This window comes from Oncorhynchus clarkii, chromosome 1, assembly GCF_045791955.1.
Source record: "Oncorhynchus clarkii lewisi isolate Uvic-CL-2024 chromosome 1, UVic_Ocla_1.0, whole genome shotgun sequence".
Classification (NCBI taxonomy): Eukaryota; Metazoa; Chordata; class Actinopteri; order Salmoniformes; family Salmonidae; genus Oncorhynchus; species Oncorhynchus clarkii.
In genome coordinates this window covers 65,039,557-65,057,570 of record NC_092147.1, presented here as the reverse complement: position 1 = coordinate 65,057,570, position 18,014 = coordinate 65,039,557, and the positions used below count along the sequence as shown (strand labels likewise).

Sequence of the window (18,014 nt, the reverse complement as noted above, 5' to 3'; positions counted from 1 at the left end):
CAAACTGCACTCAGTGATTTCATTTCTGGAAGAACAGCAAAACACTGATGGAACATTCCTGTGCTGCTCTGCATGCTTTGGTTTGGGTTGACATAATTGGGTTGTGCCGTCACAAGACATACGGTTAAAGAGTTAATGGTTTAATGCTTGTGAATGCGTGGCTGCAGATGTCACATGTTTAGGGCAAGGGAGGTCGGACGGAGGATTGCAGCTCCGAAAATGATTGACAAAACATTTTCAGCCCTCAGAAAGCAAAACCACAAAAAAAAATTCTGAGCCAAAATAAAACGTTTTAGTGTAGGACGAATAACATTTTGGAGCACAGAAATCCCATGTTGCAAGCAGTATCATAACTCATCTTAACTAATCCAAAGATATATTTCACACGTCTCAACCTCAATATTTCAACTAAAGATAGGCCTACAGTATTTCAACTAAAGATAGACCTACAGTATTTCAACTAATCTGACATCTCGCAGCTGAAACATAAAACATTTATAATCCACCTTCAGAAGAGGAGTAGAGAATACTCCATCGGTCCTTTGAGCCGTTAGTGAGCCGGGATAATTGAGGTCAAAGATTGCTCATTTTTCACAGCCGGGTCTCGATTCTCTTTATCAGCATTAAACCGGGGGGGTCGAATAGATGGTTCATTAGGTGAATACCTTTGAATGTCCTTTAGGGCGAGGCTTGGGCACCGGCCCAGAACATTTGAAAATCGCCTCAGCTCAGAACATTTGAAAATCGCCTCAGAAAGAGGTTAGATTCCATTATAAAAGGTATCTCCTACTACACCTTGAACTTGGAGCTGCTGACAGAGGGAAAACACATCAATCGTTTAGGTTACCCAAGCAAACAACAATCCCAGAAAGTGTTGAAGCGTTAACTTTGTACTGAGAAGTGGAAGAAAAATAGCCTGTGGTCAGAGAGACTGACATAGCAGACATGCCCTCTTGAAGGTTTGAAGCATTCACAGTTGTACAGGACGCTAAAAGCTTTCACTGCAGCGCTGTACTTTGTTAGCTTTTTAAATTAATTACAGTGGGGTAATTAACATTGCAGTATCTAAACAGGTGGTCCAATCCAACATATGTGCTGTGATTTGAGAGAAAGGGTAGACGCGAGCCCTAATTTGGCTAAAGCAGACCCAGAGGGCACACAAGAGCACTCACACACACAATATAATATGATTTACAGATTAAGATGTCAACCTTAAACCTCTAGGACAGTGGTATTCGAAGTCGTGGGGGAGGGGGTACTGAGGATTTCAACTGAATATATATACAGTGCCTTGCGAAAGTATTCGGCCCCCTTGAACTTTGCGACCTTTTGCCACATTTCAGGCTTCAAACATAAAGATATAAAACTGTATTTTTTTGTGAAGAATCAACAACAAGTGGGACACAATCATGAAGTGGAACGACATTTATTGGATATTTCAAACTTTTTTAACAAATCAAAAACTGAAAAATTGGGCGTGCAAAATTATTCAGCCCCTTTACTTTCAGTGCAGCAAACTCTCTCCAGAAGTTCAGTGAGGATCTCTGAATGATCCAATGTTGACCTAAATGACTAATGATGATAAATACAATCCACCTGTGTGTAATCAAGTCTCCGTATAAATGCACCTGCACTGTGATAGTCTCAGAGGTCCGTTAAAAGCGCAGAGAGCATCATGAAGAACAAGGAACACACCAGGCAGGTCCGAGATACTGTTGTGAAGAAGTCTAACGCCGGATTTGGATACAAAAAGATTTCCCAAGCTTTAAACATCCCAAGGAGCACTGTGCAAGCGATAATATTGAAATGGAAGGAGTATCAGACCACTGCAAATCTACCAAGACCTGGCCGTCCCTCTAAACTTTTAGCTCATACAAGGAGAAGACTGATCAGAGATGCAGCCAAGAGGCCCATGATCACTCTGGATGAACTGCAGACATCTACAGCTGAGGTGGGAGACTCTGTCCATAGGACAACAATCAGTCGTATATTGCACAAATCTGGCCTTTATGGAAGAGTGGCAAGAAGAAAGCCATTTCTTAAAGATATCCATAAAAAGTGTTGTTTAAAGTTTGCCACAAGCCACCTGGGAGACACACCAAACATGTGGAAGAAGGTGCTCTGGTCAGATGAAACCAAAATTGAACTTTTTGGCAACAATGCAAAACGTTATGTTTGGCGTAAAAGCAACACAGCTGAACACACCATCCCCACTGTCAAACATGGTGGTGGTAGCATCATGGTTTGGGCCTGCTTTTCTTCAGCAGCGACAGGGAAGATGGTTAAAATTGATGGTAAGATGGATGGAGCCAAATACAGGACCATTCTGGAAGAAAACCTGATGGAGTCTGCAAAAGACCTGAGACTGGGACGGAGATTTGTCTTCCAACAAGACAATGATCCAAAACATAAAGCAAAATCTACAATGGAATGGTTCAAAAATAAACATATCCAGGTGTTAGAATGGCCAAGTCAAAGTCCAGACCTGAATCCAATCGAGAATCTGTGGAAAGAACTGAAAACTGCTGTTCACAAATGCTCTCCATCCAACCTCACTGAGCTCGAGCTGTTTTGCAAGGAGGAATGGGAAAAAATGTCAGTCTCTCGATGTGCAAAACTGATAGAGACATACCCCAAGCGACTTACAGCTGTAATCGCAGCAAAAGGTGGCGCTACAAAGTATTAACTTAAGGGGGCTGAATAATTTTGCACGCCCAATTTTTCAGTTTTTGATTTGTTAAAAAAGTTTGAAATATTCAATAAATGTCGTTCCACTTCATGATTGTGTCCCACTTGTTGTTGATTCTTCACAAAAAAATACAGTTTTATATCTTTATGTTTGAAGCCTGAAATGTGGCAAAAGGTCGCAAAGTTCAAGGGGGCCGAATACTTTCGCAAGGCACTGTATATATTGTTGAAGTCGGAAGTTTACATACACCTTAGCCAAATACATTTAAACTCAGTTTTTTCACAATTCCTGACATTTTTCCTAGTAAAAATGCCCTGTCTTAGGTCAGTACTTTATCAGCACTTTATTTTAAGAATGCGAAAAGTCAGAATAATAGCAGAGAGAATGATTTATTTCAGCTTTTATTTCTTTCATCACATTCCCAGCTGGTCTGAAGTTTACATACACTCAATTAGTATTTGGTAGCGTTGCCTTTAAATTGTTTAACTTATGTCAAACGTTTCAGGTAGCCTTCCACCAGCTTCCCACAATAAGTTGGGTGCATTTTGGCCCATTCCTCCTGACAGAGCTGGTGTAACTGAGTCAGGTTTGTAGGCCTCCTTGCTTGCACACGCTTTTTCAGTTCTGCCCACAAATTTTCTATGGGATTGAGGTCGGGGCTTTGTGATGGCCACTCCAAAACCGTGACTTTATTGTCCTTAAGCCATTTTGCCACAACTTTGGAAGCCTGCTTGGGGTCATTGTAGATTTGGAAGACCCATTTGCGACCAAGCTTATTATATATATATATAATAATATATATATTAATTATTTTAGGAACAAAAAAATGAAGAGTACAGATTATTGTATGGGTTTTTGAAAAATATCATTCAAAAAATACAACCTTATTGATATAATGTATTTTATTGGTTTCATTTTGATGAATGAATTGAAGGTTAGGTTGTTAAATGGGGTCCCAAGAAATTCTGTCAGAAAAAAATGGGGTCCCCACTGAAAAAATGTGAATACCACTGCCCTAAGATGTGACTTCCTTGAGAATAATGACCTGAATGGCTTCAATACATCTGAGGGGAAGCAGAAGCAGCAAGAGGATGATAAACGATGTGAGAGCAAAACCTATTGATAAAAATTAGGTCACTCGTTGCCTGGGCATTTCAGCTTTTTCATGTCTCAATCAATAGGTTTCATCCATTCTCTTCACATGCTTTTATTCGTGCCTACCCCTCAACCTCAACCTCCCCCCCCCTCCCCCCCACACAGCCGTAATACTGTAACCCTGCCAATGACTTACTTACTCAGCGTTCTGTGGCGGAAAAGGGTTTCAATTACAGAGAGTGCTTTTAAAATGAGAAATGTGAATGCATTATAGAAGTAGACACTGATGTATTCACTCATAATGGTGCTATCGCAGGAAGCACAGCGAAATGATACGGAATAATAAAGAGCGTGGTTAATAGAGCCGTCGCGGTCGACTCTAAAGAATAGAGTGAATAAAAACCGTGATTGATTGTCTCGTGAGGTTGACTGTTTACTCTCTTGACTAAGCTAATAGCACGTTGACCCCGTGACCTTTGGCTGTTGTGGATACATCTCAGTCCAAGGTGCTAAGGGGGGCAATGGGTGGTTGGAGTGGGGGTTGGCGGGGTTAGGGAGAGAGCCTCTTAGCTCATTTCCTTTTGAATGTCAGCCCTCTTCAGTTGGCCTCAGACAGAAGAGAAGGATCATATTAAAAGGATGAGGGAAAGCCTCTATCGCTTCACTTGACGGAGCGTCTATGACGGGCCGTTATTATACATTGTTAACATACATAGCTATCGTGCATTCTCATAGATCACATTAACATATATAGGGCTCTATTTTCGGCCTGGAAAATGTGACTTTGTTAAGGCGGCGGCGCTAGGGTCAAATGCGCGGTCTTACGCAATTTTGTCTTGTAAAAGCGAGCGCTTTGTAATTGACCTGCCTTACATCAGCTCGCTTGAGGTGAGGTGGGAGGGGTGGAAATATTTGAGGTGTGTCCTTAAAAAGGTGTACCAACGTGCCAATGACAGGCAGCGCTGCTGGTGATATTTAAGACTCACCAAAAGCGGATCTTAGCGGCAACGCAATCGGTTACGGAATCGATTTAGCCAGCAGAGCAGCCTAATCAGTAACATATGACCAATGTTTCATTCAAATATCACGAGCAGCAAAACAGTCAACTGACATTCCATTTTTTTCTTTTTATTGGACAATATTTTTGTCCATGCAGCTTCTGTGAAAGGTTTGGACTAATTAGATCCATGTGGAAGTCTGTTTAGGAACATACAGTTATTATAAGACTGTTTATTGGTTCTCCTTGATCCATTATTTTGTTGATAGATTACACCTTCCACTTTCATCAGTTGGACCTAACTGTCAAATTGCCTGAATTCCGATCTCTGTCCTTGGTGCTGAATCCGCTTGTAGCCTAGCTCTTTCGTTTGTTTACCTTTTACGTGGCAAAGTCACTAATAGGCCATATCAGGCGATGGTAGGCTAATCTAATTATAGCTCTTGGGCAATGTCCAATTGTCCATGGCTTGAACATGCAGTACATTTTCAAAATGTGAATGCAATGTGTGTAGACGAATATTTCCAAGTTGAAGCCAATAAAAAAATAACTAGATTGGCTACAGGTATTTTATAACTAAGCCTTTTGTAGGGTTAGTGTAGGGTTAGTGTATACTTAAGCAATAAGGCAAGAGGGGGTGTCTGGATACAGCCCTTAGCTGTGGTATATTGGCCATATACCACAAACATCCGAGGTGCTATTATAAACTGGTTACCAACGTAATTAGAGCCGTCAAAATAAATGCTTTGTCATACCCGTGGTATACGGTCAGCCAATCAGCATTCAGGGCTTGAACCACCCAGTTTATAATATTAAATTAACTCTATTCAATGGATAGGACAAGCATTCATGCCTCCTGCTGAAGAGCCCTTAGGACTAAGTGTGCACACATTGCCTTATGCTCATGGAACGAGAGATGCAATTTATGACATCATGCTTCTGACCCGGTCCTATTTAGAAATATTGTTGTTGGTTTAAAAATCAGATTGATTGTTTGTCGTTTAATTTGATTAAAAAAACTAACTTAGGAGAAAGATTCACCGTCCATGGGTTTATGGTGAGAACGTACATGGCTTGAATGTATTGTGATTTCTCCTGCTATTTCTGGAGAAGTGTAAATATGATCTGTCAGATGGTTCCATGATGATTATAAAACATGACATTTGCGAGCTGTATAACGGTGAGTGGACATGCCTCCTTTCTCTTTATATTGGATCTTTATCCAGCTCCTGTCAAAAGTTTGGATGTGCGTAAAACTCTACATAGTCTAAGTTGCCTTGTCTGTATTATACACCCAAGGGGAGCAATTATGGTACCTGTAACTGTATATAGACATTGCCTATTTAAAACAAGTTGTTGTTAAGTTTTTATTATGATTTGATTAGAATTAATCATTCTTTTTGGGCCTTAACGACGGGGCTGTAGTGGAGCGGGTCGAGAGCTTCATGTTCCTTGGTGTCCACATCACTAACAAACTATCATGGTAGAAACACACCAAGAAAGTCGTGAAGAGGTCACGACAACACCTTATCCCCCTCAGGAGACTAAAAAGATTAGGCATGGGTCCCCAGATCCTCAAAAAGTTATACAGCTGCACCTTTGAGAGCATCCTGATCAGTTGCATCCCCGCCTGGTATGGCAACTGCTCGGCATCTGACCGTAAGGCGCTACAGAGGGTAGTGCGTACGACCCAGTACATCACTGGGGCCAAGTTTCCTCCCATCCAGGACCTATATACTAAGCGTTGTCAGACGAAGGCCCAAATAATTGTCTAAGACTCCAGTCAAAGTCCTCATCCACGCTAGTCATAGACTGTTCTCTCTGCTACCGCACGGCAAGCAGCACCGGAGCACCAAGTCTAGGTGCAAAAGGCTCCTGAACAGCTTCTACCCCCAAGCCATAAGACGGCTGAACAATTAATCAAATGGCCACCTGGACTATTTGCATTGTTTTTACACTGCTGCTACTCGCCGTTTATTATCTATGCATAGTCACTTTACCCCTACCTACATGGATAAATTACCTCGACTAACCTGTACCCTCGCACATTGACCCCCTGTATATAGCCTCATTATTTTTATTTTAATGTGTTACTTATTTAACATTTCAATTTTTTTCTTAACTCTATTTCCTTAAAACTGCATTGTTGGTTAAGGACTTGTAAGTAAGCATTTCACAGTAAGGTCTATCTATACCTGTTGTATTCAGCGCATGTGACAAATATCATTTTATTAGATTTGATTCATCAATAGCCTAGTGAATTTAATCTTGCTTATTGACTACGTTTGGCATGTCCATGTCCAGACTGCAATTTACAGTAGGCCTAGCCCCTATATCAGTATTAATTCTATAGCCTATGTTTAACAATGCATTTCCATATTGAAACAATGCATTTACAAAACAAATACAAGTTTATTTGTCACGTGCCACAAATACAACAGGTGTACCTTACAGTGAAATGCTTACTTACAGGCTTTAACCAATGGTGCGAAAAAAAAAGGTATGTGTATGTGTGTGTGTGTGTGTGCGTGTCTTGGTGTGTTTGGACCGATCTAGTTTGTTGTTGACGTGGACACCAAGGAATTTGAAGCTCTCAACCTGCTCCACTACAGCCCCGTCGATGAGAATGGGGACGTGCTCGGTGCTCCACAATCATCTCCTTAGTCTTGGTTACGTTGAGGGATAGGTTGTTATTCTGGCACCACCCGGCCAGGTCTCTGACCTCCTCCCTATAGGCTTTCTCGTCGTTGTCAGTGATCAGGCCTGCCACTGTTGTGTCGTCAGCAAACGTAATGATGGTGTTGGAGTAGTGCCTGGCCATGCAGTCGTGGGTGAACAGGGAGTACAGGAGGGGACTGAGCACGCACCCCTGGTGAGCAACAGTGTTGAGGATCAGTGTGGCAGATGTGTTGCTACCTACCCTCACCACCTGGGGGCGGCCTGTCAGGAAGTCCAGCATCCAGTTGCAGAGGGAGGTGTTTAGTTCCAGGATCCTTCGCTTAGTGATGAGCTTTGAGGGTAACTATGGTGTTGAACACTGAGCTGTAGTCAATGAACAGCATTCTCACATAGGTGTTCCTTTTGTCCAGGTGGGAAAGGGAGGTGTGGAGTGCAATAGAGATTGAATCATCTGTGGATCTGTTTGGGCAATATGCAAATTGGAGTGGGTCTAGTGTTTCTGGGATAATGGTGTTGATGTGAGCCATGACCAGCCTTTCAAAGCACTTCATGGTTACGGACGTGAGTGCTACGGGTCTGTAGTCATTTAGGCAGTTTGCCTTTGTGTTCTTGGGCACAGGGTCTATGGTGTTCTGCTTGAAGCATGTTGGTATTACAGACTCAATCAGGGACATGTTGAAAATGTCAATGAAGACACCTGCCAGTTGGTCAGCACATGCCCGGAGCACACATCCTGGTAATCCGTCTGGCCCCGCAGCCTTGTGTATGTTGACCTGTTTAAAGGTCTTGCTCATGTCGGCTACGGAGAGCGTGATCACACAGTCGTCCGGAACAGCTGATGCTCTCATGCATGCCTCAGTGTTGCTTGCATAGAAGTGATTTAGCTCGTCTGGTAGGCTCATGTCACTGGGCAGCTCGTGGCTGTGCTTCCCTTTGTAGTCTGTAATAGTTTGCAAGCCCTGCCACATAAGACGAGCGTCGGAGCCGGTGTCAATCTTAGCCCTGTATTGATGCTTTGCCTGTTTGATGGTTCGTCGCAGGGCATAGCGTGATTTCTTGTAAGCTTCCGGGTTAGAGTCCCGCACCTTGAAAGTGGCAGCTCTACCCTTTAGCTCAGTGCGAATGTTGCCTGTAATCCATGGCTTCTGGTTGGGGTATGTACGTACTGTCACTGTGGGGACGACGTCCTCAATGCACAACAATGTGGACTATAAACATGTTCAACATATTTAGCAAATATGGGGCGAACTAGGCTATAACGGACTAACGTTCAAGCTGATGAGAACGCAAATAGGATAAAAGACTGTAAATACACAACTTGAAGCAACCACCTAGCCATGGAGCATGTTCTGATTGGCCGGTAAGGGGCCAAGTCTTGACACACCCACAACTTGTTTATTCATCAAAACCCAGCCTTTTTGCGCCACCGCCGGTTCATTCCTGTGGTGAAAATACACACCCCTGAACCTAGAACGCTACTGTCAAAGCTAAGATCTATCATTGCATGAGGTTTGTTTAAATAAAGTTGATAGTCTATCTACCCCAGCACTTGGGTTCAGGTACTCATACTAACCTGTTGATACCTACAGACTCAATACTCACGTAATACGTAAGATGTGCTTTTTAAACACACACAAGGGATATCACAGGTTTTGCTGCTGCATAGACAACAACACACCATATCAAATAACCAGGTCAAAATTCACCATCATCTTCACCATACTTATCCCTAAGTGAACTTTCCCCCGTTCATCCTAATGCTGCAGTGCATGTCGTAAGTAAGAGGCGGGATCTTTACTCCACAACACAGGGACAGGATCCAAGTTAATTCTGAATAAATTAACTTTGATCCCGCCCCCACAACCAACTCCACTTCACTTCTGAAATAATGAATTACTCCAATTATGTGATGAATAGGACCACTTTGTCTAATTGTGAGAGGAGCTGGAAGGATTCTCTTGTCTCTCTGGGACTCCTTAATGCAAGAGAGAGAACGAGAGCGAGCGAGCGAGCAAGAGAGAGAGGTCAAGGCAGACAGACAGAGAGACATAGAAGAGTGAAAGAGACAGTGAGAGACAGTGAAGCAGAGGCAGACACAGAGAGCTACAATTATGGAGAGATATAGAGAGTGCCCTGAGATCAAACTGCATCCTTCCACAACTTTTAATGGCGAAAAGGAGACCTTGGAATCATCCCTCTGTGTGTGATTACCATTCGCTGACATCAGTCTGCTTCTGTCTGCCTAAGACTCTGAGTACATTTGATGAACTCTAGTTAGTCTTCTTCTTGTCTGGCTAGAGAAACATTAACTACCCAGGGGAAGTCAACTTCCCACTGGACACACACTGGTTGAATCAATGTTGTTTCCACGTAAATTCAACAAAATGACATTGAATCAACATGGAATAGACATTGAATTGACGTCTGTGCCAAGTGGGTTGTTTCTTGTTAACCGTCATTCTAGTAAAAGCATGTTCACTCTTCAATGTGATTTCCCAGGGTGCTAGTGGTCTGTACCAACAGAAAAGACAATAACACTTAGCTACTAACTCAATGAGGATAAATTAGTTTTCACAAGTGGTGGAAAAAGTACCCAATTGTCATACTCGAGTAAAAGTAAAGATACCTTGATATGCTTATAATAGAAATCGTCTCAGGTTAAAGTGAAAGTCAACTAGTAAAACATTATTGAGTTAAAGTCTGAAAGTATTTGGTTTCAAATAAAGGTAGAAAACATTTTAATATTCTTTATATGAAGCAAAACAGATGGCACAATAATAAAATGTTTAAAAAATGATGGATAGCCAGGGGCACACTCCAACACTCAGACATAATTTACAAATGAAGCATTTATGTTTAGTGAGTCTGCCAGATCAGAGGCAGTAGGGATGACCAGGGACTTTCTCTTGATAAATGCATGAATTTGATCATTTTCCTGTCCTGCTAGGCATTTGAAATGTAACGAGTACTTTTGGGTGTCAGAAAAAAAGATAAAAAGTACATTATTTTCTATAGTGATGTAGTGAAGTAAAAGTCGTCAAAAATATAAATAGTAGAGGAAAGTACAGATACAGGCGGCAGGGTAGCCTAGTGGTTAGAGTGTTGGACTAGTAACCGGAAGGTTGCAAGTTCAAACCCCTGAGCTGACAAAGTACAAATCTGTCGTTCTGCCCCTGAACAGGCAGTTAACCCACTGTTCCTAGGCCATCATTGAAAATAAGAATTTGTTCTTAACTGACTTGCCTAGTTAAAAAAATAAAAAATGACTTAAATAGTACGTTCAAGTATTTTTCCTTAAGTACTTTACACCGCTGGCTTTCACACACTTTATAGACAGTTAATGTGTGCAAATCATTTTGGTTTAACAACAAATACAGTAGCAGTACCCAGTGGGAGGAGAACACACACACCAAAAAAGTACTTCATCAGTGCCTTGACCTTACTGTGCTCTCTCACATCTGTATCTCTGCAACACTCCTCTCCTCCCCTCCATTTGAGTGTGTATTGGACTTTCAGGGGCTGGGACAAACATACTAGAGTACCTGAGTACCTCTAGCAGTGATTCAATTCATCACCTTTGTTACAGAGCAGAGCAGCCCTGCATGGCTGGCTGCATTGACTGTCCATTGAGAGCATTCATCTGCACTAACAACGGCCTGGGTTTGTGCATTCAGTACTCAGCGGCGTCGTCTGCCCCGGGCCACTGCACAGGAACATCACTCACAGGTGACAGCTCAGGGTTCAGTGCTCAGATGAGGGGACTCATCTCACACACCCGAACAGTACCGACCGGGACAACTTTTACCTCAGTCATATGGTCACTGATACGTTCTGACCATGAACATCTAGACACGGTTCGGTAGTAACGTCACTGAAACGGACGTAATCGCCTGCCTAGGACACCCTATGATTAATAATGGGGGTACGGTGATGAGTTACCTTGCTGGACACCTGTGTTCCCCGAGCTAATGCCTAGGCTATAGCTCAGAGGGCTAACATAGTCTTGTGGCACAGAGATTACCCGGATTCAAACCCAGTCAGTCACACTGACACAGACGACAATGTAATTCCCTAACCCAGAGTGAGCTCATGGAGTGACATTGAATTGCAGAGATTCCTCATCAGCATTCTAAAACCATGACTCACAAGCAGGCATTTACACTTGAACGTCACTGGAGAAAAACACCAACTAATAGCGAATTCACGCTGAATAGCTTTTATTATGACACGTGTGAGACCTAAATTACACTGAAAAAATATATAATCTCAACATGTAAAGTGTTGGTCCCATGTTTCAAGAGCAGAAATAAAAAAAATCCCTGAAATCCCAGAACTGTGTGCACAAACTTGTTTATATCCCTGTTAGTGAGCATTTCTCCTTTACCAAGATAATCCATTCAGTTGACAGGTGTGGCATATCAAGAAGCTGAATAAACAGCATTATCATTACACATGTGCACCTTGTTCTGGGGACAATAAAAGGCCACTTTAAAATGTGCAGTTTTGTCACACAACACCACAGATGTCTCAAGTTTTGAGGGAGTGTGTAATTGGCATGTTGACTGCAGGAATGTCCACCAGAGCTGTTGCCAGAGAATTGAATGTTAATTTATCTACCATAAGCCACCTCCAATGTTGTTTTAGAGAATTTGGTAATACATCCAACCGGCCTCACAGCCGCAGACCATGTGTAACCTAGCCAGCCCAGGACCTCCACATCCGGCTTCGTCACCTGCAGGATCGTCGGGGGGAGGGGGGTTGCTGAGGAGTCAATTGATTGATTGACTGATTTCCTTATATGAACTGTAACTCTATATTTTTGTTCAGTATAGAAAATCATAACAGGAGGCTGTTAAAGGCGACAGATTATACACACATATGTAAGTACATACACACAGGCACACACTCCCTTCCCCAGACAGACTTCCTCTATTATCACTTGCCACTCGCAGCCGATACACACAGGTGGACTGGGGCTATCAGACAACTATCTCCTATAAAGCGTGTCCTCTGTGGGCTTGAGATATAGCCCTCCATCACCATACCCATTTATATTGTTTCATTCTTCAGCGCACACTACAGCAGATCACAACGGAGGGGAGAAGAAAACACCGACCTGGAGCGTCACGTATGATCAATGTTGAGGCCAAGCACAAGCTGCAGACGATATTTTATGCGCCAGCCCCAACTTTAGAAGGCGGAATAGCGCTGACGTCTGCAGAAGCCAGTGGTTTAGCGTTGCCCGGGTGATACTGGCAACAGAAAAGCACAGCTGCAGACTAGTGCAATGAGGATATTGTATATGTGAATTCGCCCTACCTATTCAAAATCAGATTGTATGTTGTTGTACATTACCCGACACTCAGACACATACGTGTAGTCAGATCACACAAACAGAATCAAACCCACTGTTTCACTGCAACACTGTAATGTCCCTTACTAAACCAGTATGCATGCAGTGGATGCACGTGGCATATAGGCTAAATCAATGACTGATTTGAAGAATAACTATCTGTTATTTCTATTGATCAGATAAAACACACACACACACATAAAGAGCTAAGGGGAATGGGCAGGGGCTGATTCCACTATATTTAACTACATGTCGTCTGTGGTATTATTGGAAGTCAGGGCTGAGTTCGATAGAGGAAGTGAAACCAGTGTCTCCCTCCTCCCTCTGATCAGAAGGTATATGTACTGACTTAGACATCTCTCTGTCTGTCTGCACGTCACAGCACTCATAATGACCTACCTTATCAGTCACATACAGAACAGACTAACAGGAAGACACAAACAAACAGACAGCAACACTTACAAATTATACTTTTTCTGCATTGCAGGAAATGCACATGTGTAGTGTATTCAAGGTTTAACAAGGCTTCTAAAGGGTGTAATTTCCACTCTAAAATTTGCCCAAATGACACACGTAGTATCAACTCCTACAAAGAAAATGTCCATTAACTATAAACCATTTCCTGTTACTCCAGGAGTATTTTCATGCTGTGGCAAACTGGCTCAAATGAAGATCCTACATCTGTATGGTCTCTGGGAATGTATTCACATGATGTTCCTTTTTCTAGTCTGTCCTGTGACTTAGTGTGGAATAAATACGCAAGGCTTTCCAGATGAGTGGGAGTGCTGTGCAAAGGGATCGTCTTGCTTCACACACAGCTGTGTTCCAGCACCACCCAAATCCAGCATCCTTCGACCCGCCCCTCACTCACACCAGCGCAGCCTGCAGCTCCATCAAGCACTGATGCCTCAGACCAAGACCAACGCGAAAAGCAAAAACTCGTGAGAGAGTGCGTCTGCGATTAACCGGCACATTCAGACAGGTTAGACCCCGCAAGAACGTGGGTTGAGGCCGTGGGTCTCTCGTCTGAGCTGATCATCGAATGGTAAGGATGAAGATTCATGAACATATGACATGTCAGATTGACAATAATATGCACAGACTTCTATTTAACTTTGGCTACATTCGGTGTTGTTTCTCCTGTCACGGCCTAGCCCCAAATCAGCTGCAGCATATAGGCCTAACCTTCCACTGACCGGATGAATATGCCAGACAGCAAAAACCTACAGAAAGCACTTGTTTTCCTCACCCGTTGATTTGATATGGGCAGCTAGAAGTCCTTCATTAAGTGTTCTTAAAAATTTTCATGTGATAAGATGACACTTTCCCCCCAACCAATCGTCTAATAGAACAGCCTAAAGAAACTAAATGATCAAATTCTCTTTACATGCATACTAAAGAAACCGTACTCCGAAATCACCAAAACATTTCTGAAATTGCTGGTATATAGCCTATGGAGGCGAAGCAAGGCGGTTACCACAGTGAACGGCATTACATGCTCTGGAGATGAACTGAAAAGCATAAAACCCTGTCCTAATCTCAGAAGGCTCCCCGCTTCCAATAAAACCTCGCTCTAATGAGCCCATTCAAAAGTTTGATGTCTATAAACTAGTCTAGTAAGCCTAAATAATTTAAATGGTGAAACATAGCAGCAGAATGTGGGGGGGTGGGGGAGACGTTGGCTACCCAAAGAGATGGAAGATAGAAGAAGATGAAGGATAAACCCAGTGGGAGCCATCCCCCTGGCGCCTAATCCACCAAATTCCCCAATAGTCTCTCTAGTACTCTAACTCCCACACATTATTGTCTATATCATCTAGATTCTAGAATATACACTTCATGATGATGATTGTTGACACAGAAGTACAGGAAACACAGAAATATACTTTGGCCTATTAGCATGCGCCAAAGACGGTTTGGATGCGCTGAGTGAGAAATGTTTCTTCACTTCATCGTGCTGTGAGGGTAACAGTGCAACTGCTTCAAATATTAGCTGTGTAGGGACAAAGTACCATATCAGATAGAGATTTAAACATTTCTTCAAAAAACTATTTTCCACATGTAAAAAGATGTCATTTTTTCCTGCCACCTCATGCATTACTGACTTATTAACTTGAATTTGAGTCCAAATGCTACATCCAGTTTAGGTTAACTCTAGAATAACTCTTTGGAGAATATGTGAATCACCAATCAGATTATATATTTATATTTTTAATGTATTTATATTTAGGTAGGCTAAATGGTTTCACCTTTTTAATCCTCTTTTTAATGGCAACATAAAATAATAAAAGTATCAGTGTACTTTTCAAGTGAAACGCCTCAAGGTTAGGAGGCTTGAGTAAAACGAATGCAAACCAGGGTATTTGCAACAATTCAGAACTGTAAACTAGCCTACTGTTGTGTCTGCATTGCTATAACTATGTTTCCAATTATGTCAACACATTCACGCCTCTGTAAAATGTATGGCTCATGATTCCAGTCCACAGAAAGCAACAAATACTCCCAACGCCGTCCTATGTAAAAACAAAACAAAAAAAGGAAGGGAGACTGCGCTTTCACTATGAGAAACTCGGTCTGTAGGATCCATGCGCATACCCTACCATATGTGTAACCTCAATTTAGAGTGCTTGTCTATTCACACACATTGATCCCAAGTTTACCTTCATCAAGCAGCCGTTCGAGGTGGTTAAAAATCCCGCAGAAGTTGGGAAGGCTGCTCATCAGTTTCTTATCATTCATGAGCTGCATGAGATAGTCTGGGGTGGGCTTAGGTTTCTCCTTCGATTCCATTTCCCCAACCATATTCCAAAAAATGAAGAAGAAAAAAAATCTGACCCAAACAGAACCAACAATTGGAAAAAATAAATATGTTCGCGTAGGCTATAAATTAATAAATATGATATAAAAAATACAAGAATACAAAAAAAATCAGTCTGTCTCTCGCTCACTCCTCCTCACTGTCTCTTGTTGGTAAACGCAGTGAGCTGTTCCGTCTCCTGGTGCTGCGTTCAGTTTCTTTACGCACTGCACTGCAATTCTACTACACCGTCTGGCTGTCAGCTCTTCAGAGGACAGGTGATAAAATACAATTAAAAAGAAAAGAAAAGGAACAATTTACTACAAATATGAAATGGCGGAGAGGTAGTTTTTTAATTTTTTTGTTACCCTTATAATTCCACAAGTTATCGGAATGAATAATCAACTCCCGCGTGTCCACTGCCCTTGATTTATATTTGAAACGATTGGTCTTCTTTCTGCTTTCTCCTACCGAAGTTCTTGAGGCTGTGAAAATGTCCTTTTCCCCGAGTTCCCCAGAGCTTTCTGTGTATTGTTATGTGTGTGTCTGCACACTGGAAACGTCTGTCCCTCCTGTCTCTATTCTCGATAACCGAGCTTTTTCAATGAAGCTGGCATTTGGTCTCCTGAAACCGTCTGGCTGTGTTTTGCGAGCCGGTCACATGACCACACTTCACAGCGGAGTCTCTCAGCCGAGATCGGGGACGCGCGCACCGCCGGGACCGAGTGTGGGAGGACAAATGCGCTTGCACATACACACGCGCGCACACGCACGAACAGTGATGTAAAGTACAAACTTCTTCAGGATTGGTGGGTCCCCTGCGGGACCGTTGAGCTAACATAGGCTAATGCGATTAGCATGAGGTAGTAAGTAACAAGAACATTTCCCAGGACATAGACATATCTGATATTGGCAGAAAGCTTAAATTCTTGTTAATCTAACTGCACTGTCCAATTTACAGTAGCTATTGCAGTGAAATAATACCATGCTGTTGTTTGAGGAGAGTACACAGTTTTGAACATGAAAAGTTATTAATAAACAAATTTGGCACATTTGGGCAGTCTTGATACAAAATTTTGAACAGAAATGCAATGGTTCATTTGATCAGACAAAAGCTTTGCACACACACTGCTGCCATCTATTGGCCAATATCTAAATTGCACCTGGGCTGGAATAATACATTATGGCCTTTCTCTTGCATTTCAAAGATGATGGTACAAAAAAATACATAAAAACAATTGTTTTTTTCTTTGTTTTATCTTTTACCAGATCTAATGTGCTATATTCTCCTACATTCATTTCTCATTTCCACAAACGTCAAAGTGTTTCCTTTCAAATGGTACCAAGAAAATGCATATCCTTGCTTCAGGGCCGATCCTTATTTAAGTCAAATACTTTAAAGTACTACTTAAGTAGTTTTTTTGTAACTATTTTTATTTTTGATTACTGTTACTTCACTACATTCCTAAACAAAAGAAAGTACTTTTTACTCCATACATTTTCCCTGACACCCAAAAGTACTTGTTACAATTTGAATGGTTAGCAGGACAGGAAAATGGTCCAATTCACACATTTATCAAGAGAACATCCCTGGTCATACCTACTACTTGATCTGGCGGATTCACTAAACACAAATGCTTTCTTTGTAAATTATGTCTGATTGTTGGAATGTGCCCCGGTTATCTGTAAATTTAAAAAACAAGAAAATCGTGCTGGAATTTTAAATGGTTTATACTTTTACTTTTGATACTTAAGTACATTTTATCAATTACATTTACTTTTGATACTTAAGAATATTTAAAACCAAATACCTTTTAGACTTTTACTCAAGTATTATTGTACATTTGTGACTTTCACTTTTTCTTGAGTAATTTTCTATTAAGTTATCTTTACTTTTACTCAAGTATGACAGTTGGGAACTTTTTCCACCACTGCACACACACGCCTTCGGACAAGCACACAGACAAGACAGACACCTGCACAGCATCTTAAAAATAAAAAATAAAAGATAAATATGAAAGATTATGCACATTATGGTGATCAGAATATTTGGGCTTAGCTAAATGGTTATGCAACAGGTCTAAAAATATAAATATTTCAGATCTATCCTCCATTGGCAGGCTGTGCAGGAATGCCAGTGGTTTTCACCGTGAGAGAGTGATTGACTAAATGCCAGGACACATCAGAGTGAATCGCAGTTAAACTGAGAAGAAAATCTATAATTTATATCATGGTTGTGTTTTCTTAAAAAGCTGTGAAACTGAAGGAGATGTTATAGGTGATATGCTGAACATGAAGTCTACAATTGAACTATTGGGGATTTTGTGAATGAACACCTCATCGGAGGTAGTGTATGCGATCTAGCATAGTTTGTGGGAAAGTCTCATTTTAAATAGAAAGGCGA

The 18,014-nt window shown here is 41.7% G+C and overlaps 1 protein-coding gene across 5 annotated transcripts in view; it reads right to left on the bottom strand.

Annotated features, from left to right (window-relative positions):
• LOC139410554 (KH domain-containing RNA-binding protein QKI) overlaps positions 1 to 16,273 on the bottom strand; it is a 99,430-nt gene extending 83,157 nt beyond the window's left edge. For 4 of the 5 annotated variants that reach the window (XM_071155868.1, XM_071155854.1, XM_071155876.1 and 1 more), the window contains exon 1: positions 15,474 to 16,245. In XM_071155868.1, coding sequence (XP_071011969.1) covers positions 15,474 to 15,615 — 142 coding nt within the window. In that variant the 5' untranslated portion in view covers positions 15,616 to 16,245. Of the gene's footprint in view, positions 1 to 15,473 lie in introns of all 5 variants that reach the window. The other variant, XM_071155862.1, reaches the window with a different exon arrangement.
• Between the last annotated feature and the right edge of the window lie 1,741 nt (positions 16,274 to 18,014).